Below are 15,368 nucleotides of genomic sequence, written 5' to 3' on the forward strand. Positions count from 1 at the left end.
TTGACAACATAATAACATAACAAGTGTGAGCACATATTTCCAACATGGACCTTAGAACAAGGACCATGGCATTACATTAAAACAATCTCTCTATGTACTGTACATGCTGTCCTAATTGGCAGTAGTTATTTCATACAATCTGCACAAGTGGTACTATCATGTATAGGTGCAACAATTTATAATAATCTTCTACTGATTTGATAATCTATTTTTCATTATTCAATCTATAAATCAAGGATAAATGTCAAACGTTCAACAGTCACCGCCTAACATATGTGGGAAAATGCATCTTTTTTTCAGGTTTATGTCATTTTATTTAATATTTGCTTATTGGGAAATAGACAATTTAAAGATGCCACCTGACACATTGGAATGGACATTTTTCACTAAATGTTTTATGGGCTAAATGATTAATACAAACTTTTTTCCACCACTTAGTCCCCACTGGTCACTGACTAATTATATACAATAATATAGATATACAAAATATTTGTATATCTGTATAGGGGTAGAGAACCATCAGGCCCCCCAATGGAATCTAGACACCGGTGGTGGTGACAAAGGAGCCGGAAGACCAGATCGAAGGAGGCTCTGGACCGGTCAGCTGGAGTAGATGACTGGAGGTGGAAGGGGAGATGGAGGGTTGCACTCTATGACTGCAATAAGGCTGAATATGGAGAAACCGATTTTTTAAAAGCAGGGTTGTGACTGTGGTTGGCCCTTGCCATTTGTGCATGATTCTGATTGGTTAAGCAGGAAGGTGAACGCCTCCACCATCTGATTCCATTTAGGAAGAGAGCATTGATTAAAGTAGGGCTTCCTGAAAGATTTACGCTGCGCCATATTTAAACAGGAGAGACTAGTTGCATATACAGTATGCAACAGTTATATACAGCAAAAAAGTACATTAGGATAACAGCTGAATTGATTTAGGAGTGCACTGATTAAAAGTTAGGTCTTCCTGAAAGAATTTACGCTGAGCTACATATCATCCCACCATGTGGAACCAAACCTTGGCCTCCAGTGTATCTACCTCTGTGGTTTTGGCTAAATGACCAACGTTATTTTGAAAGTTTGCTAATCCTTTAATCTGGCACCAAGAATTACAGAGAGGTGGTGATGTCAGGAGAGAAAAGAGCAGTGGCCGATCCGTCATGGGAATTTACAGTTGGGTTGGTGCGTGGAATCTAAATCGGTGGAGGCATTGTTCGGGACAGGTCCTGCGTGGGGGGCAGACAGGCTGCATGTTGGGAAAAGGCAGAGGGAGGTGGGGGTGATGGTGGAGCAGGAGCTACAGGGGTGGGAACAGCTTTTAATTTTTTTTATTTTGGGGGGAAATGCTACTGTTGCTGCGTTGTTGTAGTTGTGACTGGACGAAACACATGAGGAAGACAGGAAGTCCCTGTTAGAGCAGCGCTGCATGCTAACCTGTCTGCAGCTAACAGCTCGGATTTCAGGCAGCTCAGCAGATCATTTCAAAATGTAAAGACTTCATCTAATGCTAGTCCCTGTATCAATACAGAGGTATTTAGTATGGTCCACACAACAACACTGATCGGGGTCTATTTTGGGTATTTATACCACCACTTTGTTCTGATGTGAGCATGTGTTTCTCTGCTTGTCTGTTCAGCCAGTGGATGTGATGAGAGGAAGACCGAGAATGTAGAAGAAAAAGAAGATGAAGAAGAAGACAGGGAGGAAGTGTTCACGGCAGAGCTTCACAGAGGACCTCACGGTCTCGGCCTGGCGCTCGTGGACGGGACGGTACAACACCGTCTTCATTCTTTATCCAGCATTCAGCCTCTTCTTCTTCTCGCTTTCATAACATTGATTCGATTGTAACTATTTGTAGTAGTGCAAAATTAAATCGAAAAGGCCAACTTGTATCTGGACTGTTCCAGATGAGCAGCCATGTGGGTTTCTATGTTTTCACACAATTGAATCCGGAGCAAAAAAAACGGCCGCAGATCTGATGAAGACTAATGAGATTATGTTAAATTGTAAACTCGAGGGATTTCAACTCAACAGACTGGAAGTACAAATCTAATCTGACCAAATGTTCTTACTGACTAAAGGGGCTATTGTTGGGTTTTTCCATTTTCTGCTCAGTGTTCTTTAAATAATAAAACACCAAATAGATTCATAGGAACCAAACACTGTGACACAGACAACTGAAGACCTATTTCTTTGTGGGCTCTGTGAGGCAGTACTATGAGCTAAATGCTAATGTTGGCATGCTAACATGTTCATAATTAGAATGCTTACCTGCTTATGTTTATCAGGTTTACTAATCGTTCTCCAATATTTCAGTCTGGATCAAATGGGTCAACCCACAGTAACGCTGGCAGCATGACTAAAAAGGAATATTTAAGTACACACTCTGGCTGCTGTTTGTCTCTCTAAATGCATCCATAAAGGTTAATAATCTCTGATTTTATCTGTTTTATACTACACAGAAAACGCAGCTGAGAATAAGTGGCATTTTTGTGAAGTCAGTGGTTCCCGACTCGCCTGCCGCTCAGTGTCAGAAACTGAGAACTGGCGACCGCATCCTGGCTGTTAACGGCATCAGTGTGGTCGGTATGGAGTATAACACGTAAGTCTTAAAGTACATTATAACCCTTGTGTTGTCCTCCTGGGTCAAAAACCTTTTTCGACACGTGACATTTTTGTCGCTTTTTGTGACTTTTTTTACTAACACCAACTTACTACCACTACTTTAAACTACTTGTTGGAATTCATGGTCAACAAACCTCATTTATGTGCAATTATACCTAATATTTGAATAAAAGAAACTCACAAATGATTAATTATTTTGACTAGTAGTTAAGGACAGAGGAACATATGTTGAGTAGATGAGTTTAGTCAAGATACGGAATTCTTTTCATTTAAATTTTCACCCAAAATTAAATGAAAGTGATCAATTATATTTGCAAAGAGCGTTGCATGGAATCCATCCTTTTTTGTGTGGTAATTTGATTAAAAAGAAACCCATATTTCTGATAACATTGACGACATTTTTAAAAGGAGTCAAATTTGACCCAAGGACAACAGGAGGTGTAAAGTACACACAGGTATCCCTTCTTCCTGTAACTGCTTGATTACAGCTTGTTGTGTGTCTCTCTGTTTTCATCTTAGTGGTAGAGAACTGATCCGATCATCAGGAGACTCTCTCAGACTGCTGGTGGCCAAAATCAACTCAAAGACGGGCAACAGGAGCTCGGCTACGACTAAATGCTGAAGGAAGAGCTGCGCGTGGACAATCAAGTGCAATTGGGAATACTGTGGGACGTTTGGTTCATCTTACCTGCCGCATCCAAGTCAAGTCAGTCTATCTCACAGGATTACGGAGAAACACAACCGGCTTCTGTTTTCAGTGCGTCGAGACAATCCACCCAAAGCAGCAGGACTGACTCGAGACTGAGGGCACGGTCAAGATTTTAAAAAGCTCGTTCTGCTGTGACAGCTCCTTTCTGCCCTAAAAACAAACTCTGCGACGGGCTCGCCTCCACACTCATAAACCATGAGGCTTTGGCAGTGGGGAAAGTAGCAGTTGTGAAACATCTATTTGAATGTCTGAGTACACAGCATTCTGTCTGAAGAGCTTCATCAAGCTGCTCCACGATCAAGATTCATGTCTGGCAACAACTGGAATTATTCATTTGTTAATGATGGCTATTTTGTTATTTTAATCGTGAAACAGTTTATTTTACAATGAAAGAACCTCCGTTTTACCCCATTTTTTTCCTTAGCTAAAGTCTTACTAAGTAAAAGATCTGTCATTGGACATCACCTACGGACAAATATATTCATTTATATTTGATGTAATGACATACTGAGATCAAGAGGAATTATCTAAACTTACCTTATTTTTTTGTTGTTTTGAAGAAAAAAACAAGTCAGAAAATAGGATTTTTCTCTCTTGCATTTTAGCAGTTTTTCATTTTCATTGTGGCCTTCAGCGCGTCGCACACATCTTTCCACTGTGAAAGCTCCACTTTTAGATGGCATGACAGTAGTGATCTGTTACAGCAGCAGGGCACGGTGATGGGTAACAATAAACGTCCAGGATTAAACAACAAGAGTCAGGTTCAAACTTTTAACCTGACTGTCCTTTAATCAGTTTTTAGACGTTGAATCACGAATGGAGGAACACTTTATTGTAGCTATCTGTGGGCATCCAGAGCTCTGTAGTACTCTATTGTTTACAGAGACTAGTAAAAGGAGCTTTCTGGGGGAAAGGTAAGTGTGGAAGTTGGACTACCTGGTTCTGAAATTATGTGTAGGTCGTTGTGTTGATGCAGCAGTGTTAGCAAGCCCTGATCGATCAAAACTTTATTTAGAAAACAAGCATTCTAAATGTTGTTTGTTTGTCGTCTTACAGACAGATCCGACAACGTAGGAATTCAGACTTTTTACAAATGGGCATCGTTATTACAGTATTTTGGCATACTTTTGATTCGTGTGTTGCATTTAAAAAAACAGCAAAGTCCGTATCTCAAGTAGCGTTGTCATGCACATGTAATGTATGCAGAGAGATTCCCAAGTAAAGCAATTAAACACAAAATGAATCTAATATGATCCCCCCATCAAACTTAAAGCGATGCCAATATTCAGAGAAATGTAAAAAGACACTGTACACGACCCGCTTAGCAGCAAACATCAGACCGACACAGTTAGAGACTAGCTGGTGAACAGAGTGGAGAGTTTAGCTGCTTAAGAGACATTAGAAGGAGATATTTCCCCCAGGAGTTGGTAGAGACAAAATCTGAGCTAACAAAAGGAAATGAGAACTTTGGACTTCCATGGTATCAATCTTCTCATCTAACTGTCAGCATGAAAGCAAATAATGTTCCTCTAAAGCCTTACTTTCGGAGGTTTGGGCACAAATTATAAAACATCTCAGTTACTCATCTGAGATCAGCTTGTATAAAAAAAACCATCAGCAGATGTGTTTAACACTGTAAAACACCCTCATCTGAAGTCAGTCTGTGTTTTTATCCCATATGTGTTAAGTAAAGTTCAAGTATATTGATAAACAGTATTATTCACAGTATTTTGTAATATTTATATTGCTCAGTATTTTTGAAACTATGTTATAAATATTATTTTGACTTTGAAAACTTTGAATGCTTTCCGGTTATTATTCTGTCTTTGTGTTTAAACCTTAAAGCAATCCTATAATGCATGTTGTTTTGTGTGTTTGGGTGTAAACTACGTGTGCTGATGTAAAAGTGTGGCCGGGTGGAGCAGCGGGGAAGCTGCTGGGTGTGTCGGCTCCAGCCGCTGTTTATAGCTACTCTGTGGTTTCCACTAGCCTAGCACTTTCCACTGACTCCAGCAAAGCACAGATCAGCCTCTGTGGTCCCCTGAGGCCTCGATTAAAAACACGGCTTCATATCGCGATGGAAGCTTTAACATGTTGCACACTGTTATTTGATTGTGAACACATCTGAGCGTTTCTGACAGACTGTAAGAGTGCAGCTTGGTGATTACACTGCAGGCTTTTAATTTACTCAGATCTGAACTGCTGCTCACATTATATCATTATACTCATATGTATGCGTCCATATAGAAGACATCACATGTGTAACGTTTGTCTTCATCTTCTCTGCTCTCTAAGCACTTAAACGCCACACGGCCCACATGCATCTTGTTATGACAAAGGCCCTGTAGAAGTACATTTACTCTTAATCTACAAATTTGAGGTAAACGTGTACTTTACTTGAGTCTTTTATATTTTAATACAACTTTATACTTTTACTCCACTACATCCCAGAGGTAAATACTGTACTTTATACTGTATACTTAAACGCTACAGATGACGGATGTTTTCTGTTCCTTTTTTAGAGACAACAAGAATTTGCATAAAAGCCAATAATTATTAATCGCTGTGTAAAGACTATTTTAAACAAAATAAAAATGTATGTTGGAAAGAGTTACCAACCCTGCCTTTAATGTGGCAGTCGTTTTAATCCAGAAACATCATGTATAATAGTAGCACTAACAGGGAACATCTAACTGCACGTTGAGTACATTTTGCAGCAGTTTAAATGCATGCCTTTTAATTTTAGCAGAGTCCTTTTTGCAGTTACTTTTACAGAGTAAACCATCTGAATGCTTCTTCCACCGCTTTCCAAAATATCTCCTCCCATCATCACACCTGAGTAGAGATGTAATCAGTCAAGTTAACAGAAAACACCTGCGTGGGTGAGCAGAGCCTCTAACGCTCAGTGCAGATCATGTTTCAAGTTTTCAAAAATGTTAAATATTTTGGAACACCGGACAAACATTATCTACTTAAAATAATAGTGCAGCTATAAAAAGAAAACTAATGTTTTTTTTTGGGGGGGGGTTGGGCTTTTAAACAATCTCCAGGTTAACCTATTTTTTTTTTTTACATAATAAAGATATGTTAATTAAAATGTGTGGCATGCTTAAGTTGGCGCTGAATGTTCCTTCAGCATTATAATTCATTTTATGGATATGTTTCGATGACGGTTAGGTAGAGATCAGGGTCTTGGCTTGATATAAGAAAAGTCCACCGTGGCCATCTGCCACATTGGACCCAGCTGAAATATCTCAACTATTTGATGAAGTTGCTTGAAATTTAGTAAACACATGTATGTTTCCCAGAGGATGAATCCTACTGACTTTTCCTCCAGTACCACCATGAGGTTAACGTTTATGGTGTCTCGACAACTACTGTTACTGTACTGGATTGACATGAAATTGGGTGCAGACATTAATGTTCCCCTCAGGGTTTATTATAATAATCTTGATCCCTTAACTTTTCCTTTAGGGACATCAACAGGTCAAGGTTTTAATGTGTTTACTTTGGTTTACGACCTAAAACCTGCAAAACTAACGACATTCTCATCAGCCTCAGCTGTCATGGAGTGTAGTGCTAATTACCTGTGCCATGTTTTTGGCTCATGTTTCGTTTGTCTGTTAGCAGGAAAACAACTGGGCCTGGGCCAAGGAAAAACTGGTTTTCTTTTCTCATGTTAGCATTGGTATTTTGAGCATGTGGATGTGCTAATATTAGCTCAGAGTGCACCCTCACAGACCTGTGTGGCTGTAGAAAATAATCAATAATGTCACAGTGCAGTGCCATATTCCATTTTTTACTTTGAGCCAAAAAAGCAGCATCAATTACAAAATAATAATACTTGAATTCAAAATGACAATGACAAAATGATTGAATTCAGATACACAAGGGTTCCTTGTGTATCTGAATTCAATCATTTTGTAATTGATTTAAAAAAAAAAAGCTTATTAAAACTGCATTTTTGTGTCTTAATCTAGAATAAAACAGGTAAATTACCACTTTTAAAACATTTATACCTTTAAAGAACTTTAAAAAATACATAAGAGTTTTACAGGGAAGATGAACTGATGAAGGTGAATAATAGAGGAGTACATGTACTTTGATAGGGCCTCTAAAACCTCTTTTCTGTGTCTTTTCTCCCTTCCCAGAGTTCAAACTGTTCTCTGGTGGATCACAAGCAGGTGTGACTGATTGCTGAGTTCTGGGACGGTGAGGATGCTTGTTTAGGTTTTTAGTTTTAGCTTTTGTGCTATTAGGATGCCTCCATAAATCATAGCTATACGCTACTAATTTGGTTTAGGCAACAGGAGGACTTGGGTTGAGGACAGTGAAAGATGCTGCTGGTCACAGAGGACTTTTCTTGTATTCCGCCAGGAACCTGATCTTTACCTTTAAGACACCTAAACATGTCCATAAAATGAAGTATAATGCTGAAGAACATTCAATGCCAGCTTCAGGATGCCACTCATGTCAATTAAGAACATATCTTTTATGTTAAAAATGAAAAAAATTAGTTGATGTGGGGATTGTTTAAAAGCCTGAACCCCCTCCCACAAAGCTTTTATTTTATTTCATCAGGTCCACTATTACATTAAGTAGATGTTTGTTTAATGTCTCTGTAACTCAACATAAAATATTTAACAGGCTCTGCTGTGAGGCTCTGCTTACCCTCAGGTGTTTTCACTTAACTTGACTAATGCCATCTCTACTCAGGTGTAATGATGGGAGGAGATATTTTGAAAAGTGCTGGAAGAAGTGTTCAGATCTCAGACTAACTGTAAAAATGCACATTTTTGTTGGCTCTAAAAAAGGAGCAAAAAACATGTGTAGCGTCTTAGCTGAATTTCGTTTTAAGAAGTGATGCTGTGCTCACCCACACATATGTCTTTAAACTTAGCATTGCTAAAAACGCCGTAACTTATAGACTGAGGTCACTCTTTACGACAGCAGGGTCTGGCATTGATCTGAAGTAGTGGTCACAGTTGAGGATGGGGCAGTCTGTAAACAGCAGGCTGTAGTCGTAGTACACGGTGTCCTCTGGAGGAGTCCCCTCTGGCCCTCCTCTGAAGCCACACTCCTCCAGGAGGCTCTCTGGGAGCAGGCGGGCCTCCTCTGTGGGCACTTTGCTCCGGTAAACCTCCAGCCTGGAGGTCTGGATCCCTACCCGGTCCTGGATCGCCCTGATGAGGCTGAAGACTCTGCTGCTGCTTAACAAGACCACCTCAAAGTTTCCTGGATGAGCTGCAGCGCTGTCGAAGGGGATCAGTCTGACACTCAGACGGACAAACCTGTTTTTAGAAGTTAGATTAACATTTACATTACAAGTAAGAGACACGTGAAGCTCTTTAAGAAAATGGCTGAAATGACATGAGATGCAAATCAACATTCATTGTCAAAAATATTCATTGTTGGATACAAGGAATATTTTTTTGAACAAATGCCTGAATTGAACTAAATATTAGTTCTTGTAATAACAGTGCCATGGTGGTAAACTATGATTGTGTACTACACTGACAATATTAAAGTTAAGTGCAAGTACCTTGGTTTATATGTTGTGATCTGAATGAAAAGTAACTTAAGCTGTAAGATAAATGTAATAAAATGAAAAGTAAAATCCCTCTAAAGTAAAGTTAAAGTAGAATAAAATGGAAAAACAAGAATGTACAGCATTTCAGTAAATGTACTGACTTTACACACACACCCCCACAAACACACCCACACAAAACAATTATGGCACTTGTGTAAAGGTTGTGTTGAGGTCTTTGTTGACGTAGCTGTTGTCCTGCAGCAGTTAAAGGAGGTGATCAGTGTGATTTACTGCTGAAAGCTGAGGCTCCGAAATAACGGAATGCTTTACCTCACACATGGACGTTTGGTCTGAGTGGCGACTCAGCATGAAGTCATGAGAAAGAAGACACTGGTCTGGGATGGAGTTTCTGACTGATGCTCGATGTGGAGCTACCAGTAGTTCTACTGTACATCAGTGCGCCAATACCTCATCCAGAAAAGGCTCATTGCCACGCACCATGGATACAGTATGTTTACCCCAGAGTGAAAGTACTTAAGTAAATGTTCTCGGTTATCTTCACACACGTGTGTTACTGTAATGCACATAAGGTACCTCCTGCCGTTTTCCGGGTTGGACAGTTGATGTTGATCACATCTTGATTTCTGAGTGTTCCCGGTGTCATCACACAGTCTGTGAAGACAAAAAAGACAGGAAAAACATGTGATGAGTCAATAATTAGATAATAAAAAGAGATACTAAATCAAAAATAGTTTATTTTACCTCAGTCTTTGCACTTGTCTGCTCAAGTCTCGATAACTGATCATGTCGTCGGCGGTCTTCAGCTGCTGAGTCAGCATGTGGAGCTGAAACTGCTGACAAGCGACGCCCAAGTTCGTCAGACCTGCAGCCACATGGATAAGTCATAATGGAGTTAACCTGACTTTATAACTGTGACTTAAGCCACCCAAGTCAGAAGCCTGATTTCCTCGGGAAACAGGACCATCCAAGGAGCTCGTGCATGCAGCATTTGTGTAGTGTACAGAATCCGTTTGTGCTCTTTATGTGGCAACCTGACCTAATTTGACCTTCTATGTATTGTCTTTGTCACAAGAAGTGAGCAGAGATGCTGTCAGGTCTAAAGTCTTTGAGCTACTGTCCACATATTTTGTTCTCAGATCTTCTTTTGTTTACGCTTTGTTTCATCTGGTTTTTTAAAGCCAACGCTCCTGATGAATGGGGCAGCAGCTGCCGGTTCGGCCGACATGTTTGTTGTCCTCTCTCACGTGTGGCCATGCGCAGCAGACACATTACGTGTTACGTGGGTAGGTCATGGGTTACCCTGGGAAGGGAAATTACCTTCAGCTCTTCAAACATTTCCTAAAAATAAAGATTGTTTACGAGTCGGAAGTCTTTTGAGAAACAGTCTCAAGTCAAGAAGTCTCTGAGTGTGCAACTCAAGTCCGAGTCGCAAACTTGAGTCCCCGTCCCTAGAAGTGAGCCGTACACACTGTGTGTACTGTATGTTGGTATTTGTGTGTTTTCAGAGGTGAAAGCAGTGGCTGCCTTGTGTTTTCTGTTCGTTGGGATATTCATAGATGAGTTCTCTTGCTTTTTTGAAAAGAGTTGATTACCAATGAATCACATTCTTCACCTCAGCGGTATTATCCTGCAAGTCTTGGAACTCCTCAAACAACCTTTAGTACAAGGGTATAGTTTACCCAGACAAAAGGAGCATTGTCCTGGTTTTTTTACCCAGAGCTGCTCTTATCTGTGAAACGGATAAAAGGAAATGACTCACAGTGCCCTCCATGAATACTTCAGGGCAACCACACTGTGGCATTTGAGTAATACTGACCCACAAAGCTCTTTCTAATCTCAACTTCTTCACGATGAATTTATTTGACATTCAAAGGAGCTGGGACAGACATTGAAGTCTGTTGAGAAAAAGGGGAGCATTTTCAATGTGTGTGCATGGATGTTGCCGTTTGAAACATCACAGAAAACACTGTCAGTGTTTCTAGAAGAGGAAGCTTATTGAGGCTATTGGGATTGAAGCTGCAGAGAAAAGACGTATTACCCAGGTAGAAATCCTTCGGGTGGACTGATCCACTTCCGTCTGCGTCACTGGGTCTGAACAGCTCGTCCACCTGCAGCTGATGGTCTGAAAACCACTGAGTCATCTCAGACAGGAAGCTCTCAAACGCCGGCCGGTTGGACCTGAAGGACCGGGACGTTTCGTCCATGGAAACCTTTTAAACCAAGTTTCAGACACTTGAATAAGTTTTAACCAGTTCACTGAACATGTAGGGCTAGTCAAATTTTACATCAAGTCTTAAACATCTGAATTAAATCAAGTAGCATGCTAGTAAACGTAACAGGATTTCTAGATTCTGTGCATGATGGTTAAGCTAAATGCTAACATGAAGATACAAATTCATGTTATAAACTTAGAAACTAGCGCTTTACACAAAGCACAGCCCATGCCAACATAAAGAAGATAATAAGCTCACAATTTTAGTTTAGCGTCATAGCATGATGATGATATTTGCTAATTAGTACTAAACGTAAAACTGAGGCTCACAATAATGTAGTTTTGCAGTTATTTAGTCACAAATCAAAGTGTTGGACACATTGAAATTGCAACCTGAATTACTAAAGTTAAGATCATCCTAGGGGCCAAATTACATTAAGTTGTGGAAGTTAAAATGACAAAGGAATAGTTCAATATTTAGGAGTAAGCTCTTTTATGTGTTTTTGTGCTGAGAGTTGGGTGAGAAGAATCACTTAGACTGGCAACAGTTGGGGGAAACAGCCTGAAACACTGAGCATTTATTTTGCTTTATACGTTACATTGTCAAGGTGTTTTTTGGTGAGTTTTTGGGCCCGCTGCTTTTTCTTCTTCATGTTGTCTTGCATGTGAAATGTCTCATCCGGGAAAAGGAAGGAAGCAGCTCAGCTCTGTGTTCGCGGTAGATAGGAGGTTGTCACTTACTCTGTAATCACTGTGGAAGAACACATGAAGCACTTCATACTAGAGGTAGAATCAATGGAAGTTGTTTTTTTCAATGAACCTATCAGTTTTACACAATCAATAAAAGAAGTTGTTAACGGCCATTTTTAAGAATTTCGCAAGCACTGTTTTTTACTTTTAGCTAACTACTTTAACTATTTTTATCCCTGGTCTCATCGGAGTAAGGTATGACAGATCTGTTTATTAGCAGATTCCTGGATGTGTATTCTGTTACTAAACCTGTTCTATGTTGACCAGTGACTGGACATGCACCACAAAGGTTAAAATCCGCACACACCCTGTTTTACAGTGCAGTTAAGAGATTTGATCCTGCTCAGCCCCAGATGCCACCCATGACAGCAACAGGGTGACACAATAAGGGAAGAATAGCCCCAGTGGTTTAGTGATGGCTCATTCTTCCTGCTCATCTTAAACAATGAAGGCAGGAAACAAAGCCATGGTGACCAACAACATGACGACGGTGAGTGTGCTGCAAACTGCTGTCTCTGGCTTCCTCAGGCCCAGTCCCCCTTCCAGTAGCAGTTCTGAGAGCTGAGGGGGGTGGGGATTCCTGAGATACAGTCCCACCCTCAGACACAGACAGGAAATCCTGTCTAGAGACGAAGGTATACAAGGAAAGACTGATTTGAAGAAGAGCCAGTCAGGATGCCTTTGAGTCTGAGAGATTTTGATTTACTGACAGCAGTGGAGGATGTACTCTTATCCTGAAGTGAAAGTAGTGATACCTCAATGGAAAAATCCTGTTCTAATTCAAAGTTTCTATTGCTTTTAGTGGTTACAGTTACTGTAATTTTGAATACTTTGATCACTTAAAGTGAGACTCCAACTGCTTTAATTTAAACTCACATTCAACATCACACTTTGAAAGATTTTTGTTAAATGTTAATGGATTGTTCTAATGTAGTTCTTTTGCAGGAACCATTCACCATTCACACACATTGATACACTTTGGCGAGGCTGCCGAACAAGGTGCCACCTGCTCATCAGATACACACTCACACACATTTACACTCCAAAGGCGCAGCCTCAGGGGCAACTCGGGGTTCAGTATCTTGCCCAAGGACATTTTGACACGGGCCGGGGATCAAACTGACAACCTTCCGATTGCAACCGCTCCACCACTGACCCACAGCTGCCCAAAGTCATTCTGTTTTACAATGTTTACCTCCACTTTAACGCAGCGAGCACACTTTTTTTGTAGCTTTCACCTATAGTGTTTATATCTCGTTGAGTAGAATAATCTATAATAAAACACTGCACCATCATTTGTATTTAACATGTAAACCTGTAAAGAACTATAGCTGTCACATTAGTAGACGTAGTGGAGTAAACGTAGAAAGTAAATCTTGTAAATACTCGGTTAATGTACAAGCCCCACAAAAAAAGTGCAATACTACTGGATGTCAATTGTTTACCTGACAAGACTTACAGTGTGAGTTTATGTACAGTATCTGCATGGCTGAAGGAGTAAAATGTACAGCATTTCCCTCAGAAAGGTGCTGGATAAAAGATTGTAGTAGTAGTAGTAGTAGTAGTAATAGTAGTAGCTTACCAAAATAATTTTTTTTCAAATAAAGCAAATTTAGTTTGCTACTTGCTGCTTCGGAAGAATGAAAGTTGTAGCAACATTTCGGAGCTGGTGGTACAGTTTGTACAGTTACACTGATACATAGAAGGCGTTGTTGTTCCCAGTCTCTGTGACATGCTGAAATCCCACTGAGATTAAAAAAAACTTCTGAAACAGCAAAATGAACTCAGTCAACTGTGAATAACAAAAATATGATTCTGGCAGAAAACACAACACGCTCCCTTTGATGACTGACTTCTTTGATCTTTTCTCTTATAAAATTCTATTATATATAACATAGTGATGCCTCTAGAACGGGCAGATCACGACAAAGTGGATTTCAGGTTCTACCGAGCAAACGGAGAACCACCGGTGTGCTCTTTGTGTGTGGAGAACAACGTGGGTGGTGGGGTCGGGCACTTTAAATTTTTTTTACCCCGAGTGCCAAAGTGTGTACTCATGCAACATGAAATGTAACAACAGTTTCCAACAGTCACTTATGCAGGACTTGATGCTCTTAACAAACTCAAGAAAGCAGACCCTTTACTTGAGCAAAAAAAAACACTCTAAACATAATTGAATAAAAGTGGAAATCCTGCATTGAACATCATACTCAATTTAAAGTAAGTACATTTAGATAGTTTTGTTGGCAAAATATGCTTTAAGTAGCAAAAGTTGACAAATGTTTGCTAAAAAATGTATGCATCCTTAACAATCTAAAAATGTCATAATACACTAGCCACTTTTACTTTTGATACTGTAAATATCAAGTACAGTTTTTTACATTGTTGTATGGTAACTTAGTAAACATTTGAGTACTCCTTCTCCCACTGTAATACTGTATGTGACAATTGAAAGGAAACACTCAAGTACAAGTACCTCAAAGCACTCTGTTTCCTCCACAGTGACCCGTAATCTTTAAAAGTGATTATCATATACTATCATAATATATATTATCATAATAATCAATAATTGTTAAAGATGGTTTAAAGTGTTAATTTGTGTGTGTGTGTGCATGTGTATATATATAAATGTACTGTATATATCTATCTCAGCTAACAAACAATCATTTGTTCACCTCAACCTACAACAGTAAAATCGTACTTTTACATTATTACACAAACCATATTAATCTGATGGTATACTATATAATAGTAGAAAAGTCACAGGGAATGTTTTAATGCTTTGAATACTTTGAATACTTATGGATTTTTTTCTGATTAAAGATTTTATAATTTTTACTCAAGTAAAAATTGAATGCAGGACCTTTACTTGTAACAAAGTATTTACATGCTGTGGCATTATAACTTTTATTAAAACAGAAGAATGTGAACAGTTCCACCAGCAGATCATGAGTTCATGTTTCAGTCATGTTGAGACAGGACCTGCACAGCTCAGAGAGAACCTCATGTTTGGTTCCATCGCCCTCTGCTGGAGGACGGCTCACTTCCTTTCTACTGGACATAAAACATATGCCATAATTCATTTTGCTCCAGATGAAAAGTTGCAAATTAAAACGGTAAAACGTCAGGATAACAGAAAAACATTTACACACATTGGTTCCGTTAAATCAACAATCACCCCATAGAAATGCTTCTAAATATAGTATTTGTGATTGGCATTCAGACCATCATCGGGGACGCTAAACTCTTCACTGAAACACCAAATAATAATAATAATAATAATAATAATAATAATAATAATAATAATAATAATAACTTTTTACTTCACTAAACGTATATAAGTAACGTTGCCAGTTGTTTTTTAGATTTAGACCATGCATACAAAATAAACAGTGGGTACGGAAAGTATTCAGACCCCTTTAAATTTTTCACTCTTTGTTTCATTGCAGATTTTCCAAAAATCAAAAAAGTTCATTTTATTTCTCAGTAATGTACACTCAGCACCCCATCTTGGACAGAAAAAAACA

General features: G+C 39.3%; 2 protein-coding genes across 6 annotated transcripts in view; one reads left to right on the top strand and one right to left on the bottom strand.

The window, feature by feature from the left end:
* Positions 1 to 15,368, top strand: part of si:ch73-281f12.4 (RA_Radil_like and Myo5p-like_CBD_Rasip1 domain-containing protein) — a 54,945-nt gene that overhangs the window by 29,892 nt on the left and 9,685 nt on the right. For 3 of the 5 annotated variants that reach the window (XM_034893355.1, XM_034893357.1, XM_034893356.1), the window contains 3 exons: positions 1,631 to 1,764; positions 2,457 to 2,596; positions 3,139 to 4,481. In XM_034893355.1, the coding sequence (XP_034749246.1) occupies positions 1,631 to 1,764; positions 2,457 to 2,596; positions 3,139 to 3,241 (377 nt within the window). In that variant the 3' untranslated portion in view covers positions 3,242 to 4,481. Of the gene's footprint in view, positions 1 to 1,630; positions 1,765 to 2,456; positions 2,597 to 3,138; positions 4,482 to 8,918; positions 8,925 to 12,505; positions 12,517 to 14,075; positions 14,079 to 15,368 lie in introns of those variants that run through there. The other 2 variants (XR_004659536.1, XR_004659537.1) reach the window with 2 other exon arrangements.
* On the bottom strand, positions 8,196 to 11,842 carry LOC117957552. The gene is made up of 5 exons (XM_034893361.1): positions 11,691 to 11,842; positions 10,918 to 11,089; positions 9,621 to 9,741; positions 9,453 to 9,530; positions 8,196 to 8,619 (listed from the first exon to the last, which is right to left on the bottom strand). The coding sequence occupies exons 1-5, from the start codon at positions 11,754 to 11,756 to the stop codon at positions 8,250 to 8,252; spliced, it is 807 nt and encodes a 268-aa protein (XP_034749252.1). The 5' UTR covers positions 11,757 to 11,842; the 3' UTR covers positions 8,196 to 8,249.

This window comes from Etheostoma cragini, chromosome 15 (assembly GCF_013103735.1).
Source record: "Etheostoma cragini isolate CJK2018 chromosome 15, CSU_Ecrag_1.0, whole genome shotgun sequence".
Taxonomy (NCBI): Eukaryota; Metazoa; Chordata; class Actinopteri; order Perciformes; family Percidae; genus Etheostoma; species Etheostoma cragini.

Bases quoted from the DNA above. Each gene is read 5' to 3' on its own strand.
- LOC117957552 (XM_034893361.1), bottom strand. From the start codon at position 11,756: ATGCAAGACAACATGAAGAAGAAAAAGCAGCGGGCCCAAAAACTCACC. The intron at 9,531-9,620 runs GTAAAATAAACT...TTGTCTTCACAG, and splicing joins AGACAAGTGCAAAGACTGAG to ACTGTGTGATGACACCGGGA. The intron at 8,620-9,452 runs GTACCTTATGTG...TTCTAAAAACAG, and splicing joins AACCCGGAAAACGGCAGGAG to GTTTGTCCGTCTGAGTGTCA.